At 54.8% G+C, this 13,839-nt stretch overlaps 1 protein-coding gene across 1 annotated transcript; it reads left to right on the top strand.

Moving 5' to 3' along the window:
* Positions 1–1,045: 1,045 nt before the first annotated feature.
* On the top strand, positions 1,046–13,760 carry CSUI_004999 (coatomer subunit alpha; the record flags this gene model as incomplete). Its single annotated transcript, XM_068065180.1, has 12 exons — positions 1,046–2,430; positions 3,612–3,806; positions 4,313–4,688; positions 5,490–6,030; positions 6,793–6,885; positions 8,269–8,750; positions 9,336–9,450; positions 10,354–10,431; positions 11,154–11,258; positions 11,793–12,184; positions 12,693–12,817; positions 13,165–13,760. Coding segments are annotated over exons 1-12 (3,261 nt in total), but the record flags the coding sequence as incomplete, so codon positions are not given.
* Positions 13,761–13,839: the final 79 nt, after the last annotated feature.

A 13,839-nucleotide genomic window follows, 5' to 3' on the forward strand; every position in this document is an offset into this window, starting at 1 on the left:
GGCGGCGCAGAGTCGCAGCGAGGTCGTTACATCGGCGCCGTGCTTTGGAATGCCCGCCTTCCTGGGGCAAGTGCTCTACAGAAACAGCGAGGTCGCAGCAGGGCCGGACAGTTCGAAAAAGCTTGTCCAACAAACCTTTGCAGCGATCAATCTCCGACACAGGGCTCCTTGAAAAGTGGCATTTACTGGAACGGACGAGACTGAGCTCGTCGTTGAGAACACCGTGAAGCAAAACTAAGCCCAGGTGTTCTCGAACCAGTCTCCAACGCACACCGGAGGCTTTCCCTCCCTCTTACGCTTGGCACTAGGAAAGAGAATCCGTCTCTATCCTCGTACAGGCATAGCCAGGGGCGCAAACTGCCCCTCAACCCAGATACCAAGAAACTCCAAGTACGCTCCGAAATGGTAGCTCGTCCCCTCCACAGCAATCGCCGCGGCCTGACTGTCTGCAGCAAGGGTCCACTAAAAGCGACGAGCTTGACTGAAGAGAGAGCCTAAGCAGTGCGCGCTGGAGCCAGAAAACACGCCCGGCGTATGTTATGCGACTGTGTTCTCGCTATCACTGCCTGGTCTCCCGGGACGCTCTGAAAAACTGCGTATCTGCAGTTTACACTTTGGTGTCAAGCCAAGTAGCATCGCCACGAAGTTCGGCCCAGTGAGGCCTGGTGCACTTTCCTGTCCGCCAACTCGACTGCGCAGCTATGATGTTGACAAAGCACGGACGAGGGCCATAGGCGCAGCCTTCTTTTCCGTGGCCTCCCGAGAATTGAACCATCCCTTGGTGCCACGCCGTTTGCCGTGCCTTACGCAGAAACTCGCCCCCCTCTGTGGCCACGGTGCTGGCAGTCCCCGAGCATACTTATGGCTAGCCAAACCTAGTGCATCCGATACCACGGAGACATCTCCCGTCGTATCACTCTCCCACCACAGCCATGTCGTGTGAAGAGAGCTGTCCGGATCCACGCTCTTCGCAAAAAAGTACGACGAACGGAGGCCCCCCGGCTGGTTGACGAGGGCGGCCCAGCGGGCACTGCCGAGGAAGACCCCACGACGAAATAACGGTGTAACGTCCGGAGCCGGGGTGGGAGCCGCAAATGTCGTAGTTTCGATTTTGACGTTCTGGTTGTCCAGGCGGCACGTGTGCAGGGCTTGGGGGCCGAGCGGCATGCAAACTGCTAGAGAGGCTACCTGCTCCGGGTAGGCCGTTACAGTCTATCCACTCGACACGAGCTGTTCATCCGACAGCATTTCGAGGGTGTCGTTTTGCGCGCATGCACAAGTATGGATCTGATGCGTCAAAAAAAAGACAAGTCTGCCAAGCTGCGTACTTTCCGGGGCAGAAGTTTCAGCCTCTTCTTGATACGATTCGCCTTGACCAGGGTCCGGAGGAGGCACTTCGAGACGGCGTACTTGCAACCTCGGGCTCCCTGGTCTCGCGGCCATCGAACTTGTCCTGTAGCCGGGGAGACGTCAAGGCCGCGGTCAAGCGAGGGGCCTGCAACGGCATTGCAGTGCTACTTCACGCCGTTTGTGTCTGTCTCTGCAGTTGCTCAGGAGACGGGGACGCTTGGGACAGAGTGTCAAGCAAGCTGCAAATACTGTGCCGATTCTGAGAAGCCCTCTGTCTCACCTGTACCTTGGCTCCTCCCGGTGAAGGTCTGTAGGTTTTGACAACAGTCACGCGACTGCTAACAATCTCGACCTGAAGGATTATCACCGCGTTGCTTTTTTTGCGATGCGCGAGGTCGCAGGTGTTGTGGTGCGTTACGACAGGCGCGCCGTTGTTTCCTGCGTTGTCCCGTCATTCCGTTCGGACCTCTCCGCTTCGGCGCTGCTATAGCCGCCGGTGCTTGCTTTGAGAAATGTCCAGTCGCTATTCGAGCTCTCCAGCATCTGGAGTCTTACTCGACGGTCTGTTTTGTTTTTCTTAGTCCTCTTTCTGTCCCACACGTGATGTACATGAAGACAGCGGACTGCAGTTCTCGCTCAAGACCGTTAATCCTTCCATCGGCTAGGAGAGGGCTCCCCGGATGGACCCGTACCCTTGTCCGGAGATAGTCTAGCTCCTGTCGGCGTAGCTTCCGGAAGGCTACGATAGCTAGGCGCAAGAAGTTCAGGTACATCATTGCAAGACGCCTTCGTCATCGGTGGGGGACAAGAGTGAACTGGGAGGCGGCGTTCTGTTTTGAGTTGGGCTCGTTGCTGAGGGGCAGTGGAGACTTTGGGCTCCTTAGGCGGGCGACCCCGCAATCGTCGAGCTGGGCACCATGTCGAAGATGCTAGTGAAGTGCGAAACCAAGAGCAGCCGGGTAAAGGGGCTCGCGTTTCACCCGTCCCTGCAGTGGATCTTGGCTGCACTACACAATGGCACCATTCAGCTGTGGGACTACCGTATCGGTTCGCTCATTGACAAGTTCGAGGAACATGAAGGTAAGAAAGCTGGCGTACAATCGGGGCAGCAGCCACACTTGTTTCGTCTCGTGGAGAAAGGCAAAGTGTTAGTGGACAGAGGATGAACGTTGTCAGCGTGGCAGACCCGATTCGTTTCAGTGTCTTCTCAGTTTCATTGGTAGTCACGTGAACGCACCCGCGTTCGTTGTCGAAGGCGAAGGCGTGCTCAGCGCGGAAAGGCGTGCACCACGCGGCTCAGTGTATACATAGGGGACACGTGCAAACTGCTCCGAACTCGGACTCTGGGTATCCACTTTCTAGACTTTCGACCACTCTGAACGTCGGTCTCTGTCTAGTCCTTTGTTGGCGGTGGGGAAGAGTCATACAGAGTCGCGGCGTGTGGTTCTCAACGTGCACCTGCCTATCATTAAGACCAGCTAGTTTCATTCTGATACTCTGTGTATGCGGGCCGTCAGGTGCGCCCGTGTGCATTTCAACGGGAAGATGTTTGGAAGGAGGGGTGGGTCCAACCTTGCGTTTCGTGTAAAAGAACGAATCCAGGACGGGTGTACTTCCAGATAGACCAGAAGTCGAACACGCGTGCGCGTGCCACGAGACTTGTTTTTTTTTCTATGGCGCGAGTATTTCCCCACGAGTCTGCAGCTCCTGAGTGACTTTGTAAGAGACGTGCGGCTTTTTTTTTTCGTTGTGTACGCTTTGGAGCTGACCGTGGGGGCAACTAATGGATCTGGCCATCGTCGGGACACCACGTGTCTGTCACTTTCTCGTGACTCTTGTCCCGAGACAAGTGTCGGCCCAGTGTGGCTGTCGGGGCGCCCATCGCTGCAGCCAGGTGTTGCTCGGGGAAGTAGTCTGTACAAGAGTAGACGAGGCCACACTGACAGGTTTGCTCGTTTCTCCAGTTTTGCAGGCTCTAGGGGGTCCCGTGTTTGTTATGGTTGCCGACTCCGTCCTTCACAAGCTGGGCAACAGTTTTGCCGCTGCGAGCCGAGCAGATCCTTCCGCTTAGCCGGCACTATTGGTGTGTGGTGCTGTCTGCTCTTCGCTGACAGACAGCTAGTCAGAGAAGGTCCTGCGTGGAAATGGCGTCGTGGATATCAAATAGCATGTGCTGCATGGACGTGCGTCGGCGGAGAAAAGCAGTAAACTAAGCATGATCGGAAAGGCTGCACCTTGGTGGTGTGGTGTGACCTGCTCAGGACCGGTCCGGGGAATCGACTTCCACTCTTCGCAGCAGCTTTTCGTTAGCGGGGGAGATGATTACAAAGTAAAGCTTTGGTCGCTAAGCACGCGCAAGTGTATTTTCACTTTCGTGGGCCATCTCGATTACCTGCGAACGGCCTTCTTCCATCACATCTATCCTTGGATCTTATCTGCTAGCGATGACCAGACAGGTATGGCCAGGCACGACACAAGCGTCAGCTCCGCCGCGTCGTGCTGAGTTATGGAGGAAGGGGCTGAAAGTCTCCAGTTAAGGGCGCTGGTCGCAGCCACTCTAGCTGGTTGCGGTTGAACAATACGAGGGAATTCACTGACCTCTGTTGCTCGTTATTTTGACGTTTCTCGCTCTGTTCAGGAGTGGCTTCAATGGCCGTTGTTACTCGGCGGGTACCGATGTCCTGCTCATTCGGTGCTTTCTTTCTAGGCTTAGCTCAAAATTGGGGGTGCTCATGAGCCTGACTGATGAAGCCTAGTGGGATAAAACAATCTCAACAGGAGGCTAAGAGAGTGGCTACAGCTGCTTCTGAAGCTGTCTAGAGGGCTAGTCAGCTGGACTGCAGACGCTGAGGTTCTCTCGAGTTTGCTGTTTTCTCCGGGGATGCCATTCTACGTAGCGGTCTTCAGTCCTCCTTCAAGGTTTTGTCTCTCGTGTGTGCTTGTCTTCCTTGCTGCCTAACAGTGCGCATTTGGAACTGGCAGTCGCGGTCGTGCATTGCGGTCCTGACCGGACACAACCACTATGTTATGAGTGCCCTGTTTCATCCTTACGAAGACTTGGTCGTTTCAGCATCCTTAGACCAGACAATACGGGTCTGGGACACATCGGGACTCCGAGAGAAGACTGGAGGGGCAGCTGGCAGTTCATTTGGCCGTGGCGGGAGTTTAGGCGGAAGCGGAAACAATAGGCGGCCGCATGCAGATATGTTTACTGCTAACGATGCGGTTTGCAAGTTCGTGCTAGAGGGACACGAAAGAGGTGTGAACTGGGCTGCTTTTCATCCATCCATGCCTCTCATCGCGTCGGCTGCCGATGACAGGACGATCAAACTATGGAGGTAAGAAAAGCTTCAGGGATTAGTGTTCAGCTGGCTGTCGCAGACGAAGGAAGTAGCAGTCGTGTCTCAGAGCGCGTTTTACCGCCTAATGGGGTCGCGTGGGGCTGACGCTGTATTTAAAGAGTCGAGCGAACTGGCTGTATGCCATGGTTGTCAGCGTGTCATTTTCGAGGAGGTTTCTGCTGCGCCATCCGGAGTACTGGAGGCGCCTGGGTGAAGACAGTTGTCTTCTTCCCACGAGGGAGCTTTTGTCGGCAAGCAGCGTCGGGTTTTTCGCGGGCGGGCGACGATGTCGTCTCCTTGACGCTTATACAGAACGCGTCTGCCGCGGAAAGGACCTCGTCGTCTATCTTGATGTGAAGATTCCCTTCGGGACGCATTGTGGCGGACTCAGCTCATAATGGGTGGGCGTCCCGGGCTTCACCAAGGGTGTGCGTGATCTTGCAGGTGCCCGCCCAGCCCGACGGTCACGTACGAGGTGGTATCGCGTATGTGTGTCAAGCCTAACGTACGGCACCTGCTACTTCTTTGCTTGGCGTTCCGCATGTGTGGGCGATGTCCGGCTTACGCAACATCGTTGCTCTTAGTCTTGTGGTTAGCGTCTCCTAACCTAGTGTGGACGCGACTTAGAGTTCCTACTTGCCTTGAAGAGGTCGGCAAGTCCTGTGTTTCTGGGCTCTGGAGAGCGAAATTTCCGGAAGCATTACACTTGCCGGAGCAGAAACAGGTAAGCTTTTTTTTTGCGGCAGCCAAGTGAGCGCCGTTTTTATGTCATGGTGTCTCCTGAACAATTTTTTGTAGGTACAACGACTCGAAGGCGTGGGAGGTGGACACCCTGCGGGGTCATTTCAACAATGTTTCGTGTCTAGTATTCCATCCGCAGCGTGAGCTGCTAATCAGCAATTCCGAGGACCGTACCATCCGTGTGTGGGACGTGAGCAAGCGTGTAGGAGTCCACACCTTCCGACGAGAGAGTGACCGATTTTGGATCATTGCTGCGCACCGCAGCAGCAGCGCTCTGGCTGTGGGGCATGACTCAGGCATGGTAGTCTTCAAGTTGCACACGGAGCGGCCTCCCTGTGCGCTGCACTCCCCGTTTCAGCTCTACTACATCCGAGATCGTTTTGTGTACTTCCGAGACCTGCTCCTGACCTTGCAAGCAGCCCACAAGCAGCACCAGAGCGCCGTAGGCGGTGCCGCGTCTGCTCCTTCCGTCAACATGGCGACGGCCGAAGTGTCACTTTGTGAAGTCCGCAGACTTGCCAATGCGATGAGTCCTGGGCCAAAGCATATTCTGGTTAACAGTTTGAACTCTACCGATCTCAATGCCCTCGTCGTATACGTGAGTCCTGTTGCAGGGCTACTGACAGCTGCGTATGTACCTCTCGGATGTTCACCGACCAGTCAAACTGCGTGCGGTGTACAGCCTGAACTGTGGGTTCTCCTTCTTGATTCGAGTAGCGTGTCTGCGGCTTGAGCGGGTCCTGTTTGTGAATCTGGCTCTTTCGACTGTACCTCGCCATGCCACATTGAGCATTTCAAGTGTTAGACTCTGACATACTGTCCAGGGGAAAAGAGGGGCATGGCGTCAACCATCTGGACTGTATTCACCAGTACACGCAGTCCAAAGAGGGTGTCACGGGTGAGTGCAGTCGGATATATTGTTTCCTGAAGGGCTGTTTTGTCGAAGCTCTCACCACGGGTGAGAAATAAAGGAATGGTTTCCAGGTTGAGTGCAGTCGGTTATATTGTTTCCTGAAGGGCTGTTTTGTCGAAGCTCTCACCACGGGTGAGAAATAAAGGAATGGTTTTCAGGTTGTGGGGTGTGCTGGTACTCGTCTGTGTGGTGTGCATTAGTCGCGCAGTTGGCTTGCTACCACTGTTCTTGCTGCGTAGATGGAACGGTTAACTTTTAGATTGCCTCGCGTTTCGTAGTCGTCTCGCCCTCCCTCTAGGGAAGAGAGGGGGATCGTGTGTTCATTGGGTTGAAGGACGTCATCTGGTGGTGTGAAGCTGAGTGCGCTGAAACGCCAAGTGGCCTTGAGCACAGACTCACATAGTTTGTATTTGTGTGCCTGTTCCAAAACTCATCTGATTTTCGCAGGCGGACGGCGAGGGCGGCTACTCCTATGACCTCCTTGTGGGCCCGCTGCCGCAGGCAGGACTCCCTTACCCGGGCGGACTGGACACGCACAGTGTAAGTTCTCGATTGTCCGACAATGCTAGCTGCATACACGCCCTGTTCCGTGGAACGCATGTAGGATGTATCAAGTGCGTGGATAGTTGCGCAGGTTCGACTTCCGTGGCTCCTCAAGCCTCTTCAGTGTCATCTTCGATCTTCTCCTTTGCGCCGTACTGTACCTGTTTCGTTTCGGTGAGAACCTGGCGTGAAAGTTTCGTCTCGTTCTCGTATGGTAGGGGGGTCACCGTTGCTGCCGCGCAGTAGAGATAGCATAACCGGTTCTGTCCGTCAGCGAACGTCTGCGGTGCGTGTCTGTGCGCCGCGTTTCGCCATCTTCTGGTGTGGGTGCGAGTAGGCAACACTGTGTGTGACTTTCGTACCTCGCACCTGCACCGTTACTCATCTGCTCCGAAGTCCGTGGCTGTCAACAGAAGAAACTAAACGTGCGTCTTTGTACTAGAGTATGTCCAGCTTTGAGGCTAGTTCTTTCTAGTAGTTGTACTTTGGACATCCAGCGCACCCGGTGTGTATGCTGCCAGGTTTGCTATTGCTGTCTCGCAGGAGGATGTGTTTGCAGACCACATCTTTATCTCGCGGGGTTTGGTGTCCTATACTGGTGCATGCAGGGAAGCTGCCACTCAGTTGCTTTCGTGGCACGAAACCGTTTTGCTCTGATTGACAGGGCGGGCGCCACGACCTTGGGCATCTATAACATGACCAATGAGCTTTGCAAAAAGATCGAGTTACCTTGTCCTGTCGACCGTCTCTTCTTTGCTGGCACTAACCGAATCATTCTTAAGTGCGACGACAAGGTCAGGAAATCTCTTGTTGATTTCGACCTCTTTGAACTTCTCTCTCCGAGCTGGTTAGCTAATGCAGACCCCCTAGATGCAGCGAGAGTGCTGCAGCCTCTGTTCACTGTTCGTTAACACTAGCCCACTCCTGGATGCGGAGCAGGCATCTACCGTCCCACACATGGAGAGCTTGCTGTCCCGGTACATTGCACACTTCCTGGGCGCCGTTTACATTGGAGGTGATAGCGCAGCTGCGAGCTGCGTTGTTGTGAACGCTTTTCTGTAGATGGCGGTGTTGCAGGGTTGAAGGGATTCTTGTGTAACGGCACCGTGGAGAGCTAGCGGCTGCGGTGGCGCGCGTTGTAATTTGGGGAGAGGCGGTTACCACATTGAAGCTGGTAGAGTTATTCCGGACGTTGCAAGTGTACGGTGCAGTACTCTCAGAACGCACCGGTTCGGGGATTCAGCGGGAGTTTGGCTCTGTCGCGGAGGGCACGCTGCTATCGTGTCTCGTGGTTCTTTACGCATTGCTGTACTACGTTTTGCTTGTGCTTTCATATGGGACCCGGCTTGGGCGTGCTGTCTTCCTTTGACTGCGCTCTAGATACGGCTGTTCGAGATCTCAACACGGCGGGCCTACCCCGAGATCCAGTCGGGCGTGGGCGGAGGCGTGCGCTCAGTCGTTCCTTCTCCAGATGGTGACTACGTGATGGTTGTGTCGAAGCACGCGCTAATGTTGGTGCGCATTGTGCATTGGGGACCGAGCGCGACAGGAGGGGGCGCTGGAAACGCGGATTCTGGAGCGGGTACCGGCGGCAACATGGAGGTCGTCTGTGCAATTCATGAGAACATTCGCATAAAGGGCGGCGCGTGGGATGAAGACAACGGTAAATCAGAATTCAGTGATGGGTCCGGAGTTGCCCTTCGGAGGGTGTGTTCTTGGCATCGCCAGCGACTTAGACTGTTGTTTGTTTCTGATGCTCCAGGTGCGTTCGTGTACTCCACGCTGAGCCACGTCAAGTACCTGCTTCTGAATGGAGATCGAGGCATCATTCACTGCTTGAACGAGCCGGTGTACATTTTCAAGTAAGCAGTAGATCGTGTGCTCGTGTGAGACTCTGGACATCTGGGGTCCCACAGCAATATGCTATCGAAGATAGCCCTGGAGCCCTTCAAGAGAGGAGTGGGTGAAGGCGACCTTGTTTATCGTGCCAGCCGCTCACAGGAAAGACCTCGATTCGCGCGCTCGTCTGCGTATCCCGAGGCGTCATCAGTGGACAGTAGGAGGAGCGACCAGGTTGCTTAGCGGTCAACGTTGCTCTCTATCTCGTCCCTTGGGGCAGAAAGTTCACCGTACAATACGACATGCTCGCGTCTGTGCAAGTCTTCTGGCTGAAGGACAGCCCCAACGAAGTTGTGCGTCTTTGACTCCATCAAACGAGTTCAATGATTCTTCTTGCTTGCAAGGACTGCCGTAGCGTTGTGCGAGTCACCGTGCACTTCGCTTCTAGAGAATAAGGTGTCGCTGCAAATGAATTCCGAAGACGCGGGTATTGCGCCTGGGGGCTTCGTTACACGACTACGAGTCTTGCCCCCGGTCTGGTTTGGCTACTTCTGACTCGCTTACTTTTGTCCTCTGTGGGACTCTGTCTCTGCACTTTTTCTCTATAGGGTGCAGCGAGGCATGTACTACTACCTTGATCGGCGCGTTGGTGTTCACGTGGAGCCCTTGAACTGCCAAGAGTACCTGTTCAAGCTTGCTTTGCACCGTAAACAGTTTAGTCAGGTAGAGTGGAACAGTGGCGTCTCGAGTTTCATGCTCTGTGCTGAGGACAACGGCGTGCAACAGTAACGTAGTGGAGCAAGCAAAAGTGCTTGCATACGGGAGCAGTGCAGTGAACCAAGTGTCAGGAGGGGGGACGGCTAATTGAGTCAAAGGGGTTGTACCCGGCTTCGGACTCAAAATGCCGTCGAGACTAGATTTGGGTCCGGGCTTCAAAAACGGGTCAGCTTGTACTGCACGATCACTTCGCACATGAGTGCACAAGAAAGAAGGGTGTTCTTCATATACCTCAGTTCATGTGGTTTACGCCTTCATGGTAACATTCCGTGCGCAGCTGGTGTTTCCCAGCCTTATTCTTTCGGCTGCTATATCTGCTGCCGGCGTATCGCGTATCTCTTGGGAGTGGCTCGAAAACTACCGCCTACGGCACGTGCCGATATAGTAACCCGCCAGCGCTCGCCTGAACAAGGGAGCTCTAAGTACGCTCAACTTGTGTTTCCTCAGCAGGGTAATGCACACACGTAGCTATGACATCTCGTGGTGCAGATTGTATGCGTGAAGCCTGTTTATGTGCACTGGATTGAGCAACCCTCGGCTGCCTAGAGTGTTCACAGTGCACTTAGAGTGGAAAAAGGCACAAGTGCTGCCCAGGCTTTCGCGAAGAGACAGAACACATCGGAAAAGAGGCTTCCCCGAGAAGAGCACGGAGGTATGTCATGTGCTCGTAAAAGATTGGTTTAGGGATACTGCAGGGGAGAGAACGGCACCTGGACTTCGATGTAGCCCCGATCGGGACCGCATCGGAGGTGCGCGGTCATGCGACTTCTTTCCCGTGCAGCTGGAAACAGACAGTGTCTTTTTTTTCTTGTAGTTACAGTCGGGAGTCTGTTCTATGTGCGCACGCAGGTTGCGTTGTTCGTTCGTAATGGACAGCTCTGCGGCAATACTTTAATCGCGTACTTGAAGAATAAGGGATATCCTGAGGTACGTTCGTAGCCGTTGGTGCTGCCTAGTAGCCCAAGCGCCAAGTTATACAGGCGGGGTGGGTGCTCTGACTGATCTATGCGACACGTTTGAAACTGTCGAGCGTCCCATCGACCGAAGAGCCCAAAAAGATTAGCCCGTGTCCTCCTCGCTTGTCTGAGGAAGGCTCTGGACTGGGCAGTGCGGTATCCGTGAGACCGCGCTACCTGCGCCGAGCGCTTGTGATTTTTCAATTTGGACTTCATGGACGCGCCTTCTCGCGCGAAGCGGGCAGGGGACAAGCCCTGCACTCGGGGCGAAAGGTGTCCTCGGCGCACATGTATGGCGACCTCAAGCCGAGTTCAGGTTGTAGTTCTTACCCGCTGGCTGAGGCGGTGAGTGGCTTGTCAGGACAGCAGGCAGTTAACCGGACCGCGCACTGGCTCTTGTAAGCAACCCGTGCGCGTCCTCGCAGCGGTCTAATCACAGTTGTTGTTGGTAAGCTGTGAGGCTGTCAGCGTCCGAGTTAGTGAGTAGCTCGTCACGCAGTTCGACTGTGCTCCTATCACCCGCCACAGTACAGCGGCGTGGCGTGCTATTCACCGACTTCAGCGCTGACAGCCTCACAACTTACCCTGATCACTGTTTAGATCGAGAGTGAAGCTGGAGAAGGAGCGACGACATTGGAAGTGCCACTTCCTAGCAGCGCCTGGTGGTGTGAATGCGCGTTTGGCTGGTTACAGGTAGCGCTTGAGTTCCTCACAGACAAGAAGGCCCGATTTCATTTGGCCCTTGAACTGGGGAGTCTCGACGACGCCCTTGTGGCGGCGCAGGAAATCAATGACAAGGTGAGTTAAACAAGAACATTTCTGTTTCTCACGCCGGCGTACTCGGCTCATGCACCCGCGTATCTGCCACCCGCAGTAGCAAGTCTGTGCCTCAGAATATGTACGGTTGCCAATGTGTCTATTATCTCACGGGGAACAAATTCACGCCGACTTGACGGCGGGTCTGCATGTTGCCGTCGTCATGCATGACGCGTAGTGGTGTGTGTTGCCAGGTGGTTTGTTACAGAAAGATTGCTCAATTGTTGGTACACACCGTTTACGTCTTATTCCATCGAAATTGTAATGGCTCCTGGAAGCTCAGAGGAAAGTCGAGTTCTGTCGCCGGTGTGCGCTTCGGGGATCTGACATACCGTCACGTAGGCAACTCTTCAGGTAGAGGAAGAGCCGGCACAGTTGGGCTGTCCTTCGTAGGCGGAAGCGTGTGTGTTAGCGGGTTGGAGCAGCTCGCGTCGCCAGTGGGCTCCGCGCACGCAGCTGACGCCGGCAAGTAGCGCGTGTCTGTTCATGCTGTTCTTTTCTTTCGTATGGCCTTAGAACGCGTGGCAGCTACTGGCGAAGGCAGCACTCCAGAGGGGACATCCGGTCTTAGTGGAGTCGGCTTACCAGAAGCTGAAAGAGTTCGAACGTTTATCTTTCTTATACTTCGTTACGGGACATATCGGCAAGCTTCGGAAGATGTTGCGGATTGCAGAACTACGCAAAGACCCTATGAGCAGATTCCATAATGCTCTTCTGTTAGGCGATGCCGAAGAGCGCGTTCAAATTCTAGCTGAAGTCGGTCAACTAGCACTCGCAGCACTGACGGCGAAGACATATGGGCTCACGACCCTTTACGATCAGCTGCAGGAGAACGTTAAAGACATGCAGATAGAACCGTTCTTGCCGGCGGTCCCGCAGCTACTTATGCCGCCTGTCCCTATCATCAGGTAGGTAGTGTTCTTTTCTTGCACTCAAAGTTTTCGCGACGCGATTCTATGCTGAATACGGTGAAAAGCCCATTTCTCAGGTGACTTCAAGTGCCTGCCTTCTACCCGTTATGTTTCAAATCGTGGCTCCAATATCTCTATAAACTTGTACTACTTTACCGACACAAGCTTCTGAGCTTCTGCATCGTGACGAGGCTAAACGCTTGGGACGTTTCCGTGTTCGCAAAGTAACGGGGAAAAACACCCCGTTGTGGGAAGGAGCGAAGGGTGTGCGCTCAAGTACACCAGACTCCGCCACTGGCTGAGGATGTAAAGGTCTTCGGGTCAGAGTAACTCGTGATTGCATACTCCGCCTCGCGATTACGCCGTCCCTTCCTTCGACTTGTTGGTCGTTGTGTCTCGCCCAGCTCTAGGAATGCTACCGAGCGAACTAACAGTGTGTAATGACGCTACGGCTAACAGGTGTCGTCTGCTTCTAGTTGCTGTCTTGTGCTGGTTCGCATGTCAGATGTACAGAACCAGAGAGCTCCGTCTGGCCGCCTGCTGTGTCAGAGGAGACTTCAGCTTTCGAAAATGCGATGAAGGCGACTTCGGGCATGAAGCCGGAGGTAGCCGGGTCTCAGTTGTATAAAGGTGAGCTCACATAGGTATTTGGGTACTCGACCGCTCTGAGTGCTTGCCTCTGTCGAGCATCTTGTTTGGGCGGCCGACAGAATGTCTTCTGTCAAAGTGCGACGTATAAGTGGCCGGCCTCGAATGCGAAAGGGGGACTGGGTCAGCTGTCAAAGCTAGTAATATTAGCAGCTAGTGTCGCAGTCCGGTGATCTAGGAGGACAGCAGTCATCTGGTGCTGCGGTCTGTGCTGTGCAAGTTTGGGTTAATTGCAACCCCTGCTGGTGCCGACGGTAGGCGCCTGCCCCGAAATATGTTCGGAACTGAGACAGCTTCGGTTTCGTTCTGTGTATTCTTCGTCCTTGCAGAAATGGTCGAAGGCGCCTCCGGATCGGCTTCGTCTGTCGGGGACCCTTTGGGAACTGCTGGTGGACACGGGGGCACATGGGTAGATGGGGCGGGCGGTTCAGAGGATCTCGACGACGGGTTGGGGGCCGATGCAGCGGGCGAGGACTGGAGTGACGGCATTGAGCTCCCTCCTGAAGATGCCGGTGCCAACGGTCCTGGTGGTTCAGATAACGACGGTGTCCGACCGAATGCCACTCTGGGAGGCGCTGAAGGAGCTGGAGTGGCGGGGAACAACGTCGCGAAGCGAGATCCTCCTCAGGCGCTGTGGCTCAGGGTCCAGCCGATGGTGGCAGACTTCGTTGCGGCAGGCGAGTTTCCGATGGCTCTTGAAACACTTCAGAGGCGCATAGCTTTGCGGAACGCTTCTCCGCTGTTACCTATTTTCTCCAGAGTCTATCAAGCCGTCTGGGCGGCGTTGCCAGGGTTGCCTTTCGCGCCCTCACTTTCTGTGCCGCTGACGGAGGGTAGCGGGGGCGGCGCCAAGCCTCATCGCCTGGTTTTGGCCAACACGCTCATGGAAGACCTGCGAGAGGCGCATAAGCTTGTGACGGGTGAGCTGGATGCGTTCACGTATGTCTGCGGACGAGCATGCCAGTACGCGGGAGGCGCCGTGTACTGGCATGCTCGTCCGCAGA

Source organism: Cystoisospora suis (assembly GCF_002600585.1).
Source record: "Cystoisospora suis strain Wien I chromosome Unknown contig_2396, whole genome shotgun sequence".
Classification (NCBI taxonomy): Eukaryota; Apicomplexa; class Conoidasida; order Eucoccidiorida; family Sarcocystidae; genus Cystoisospora; species Cystoisospora suis.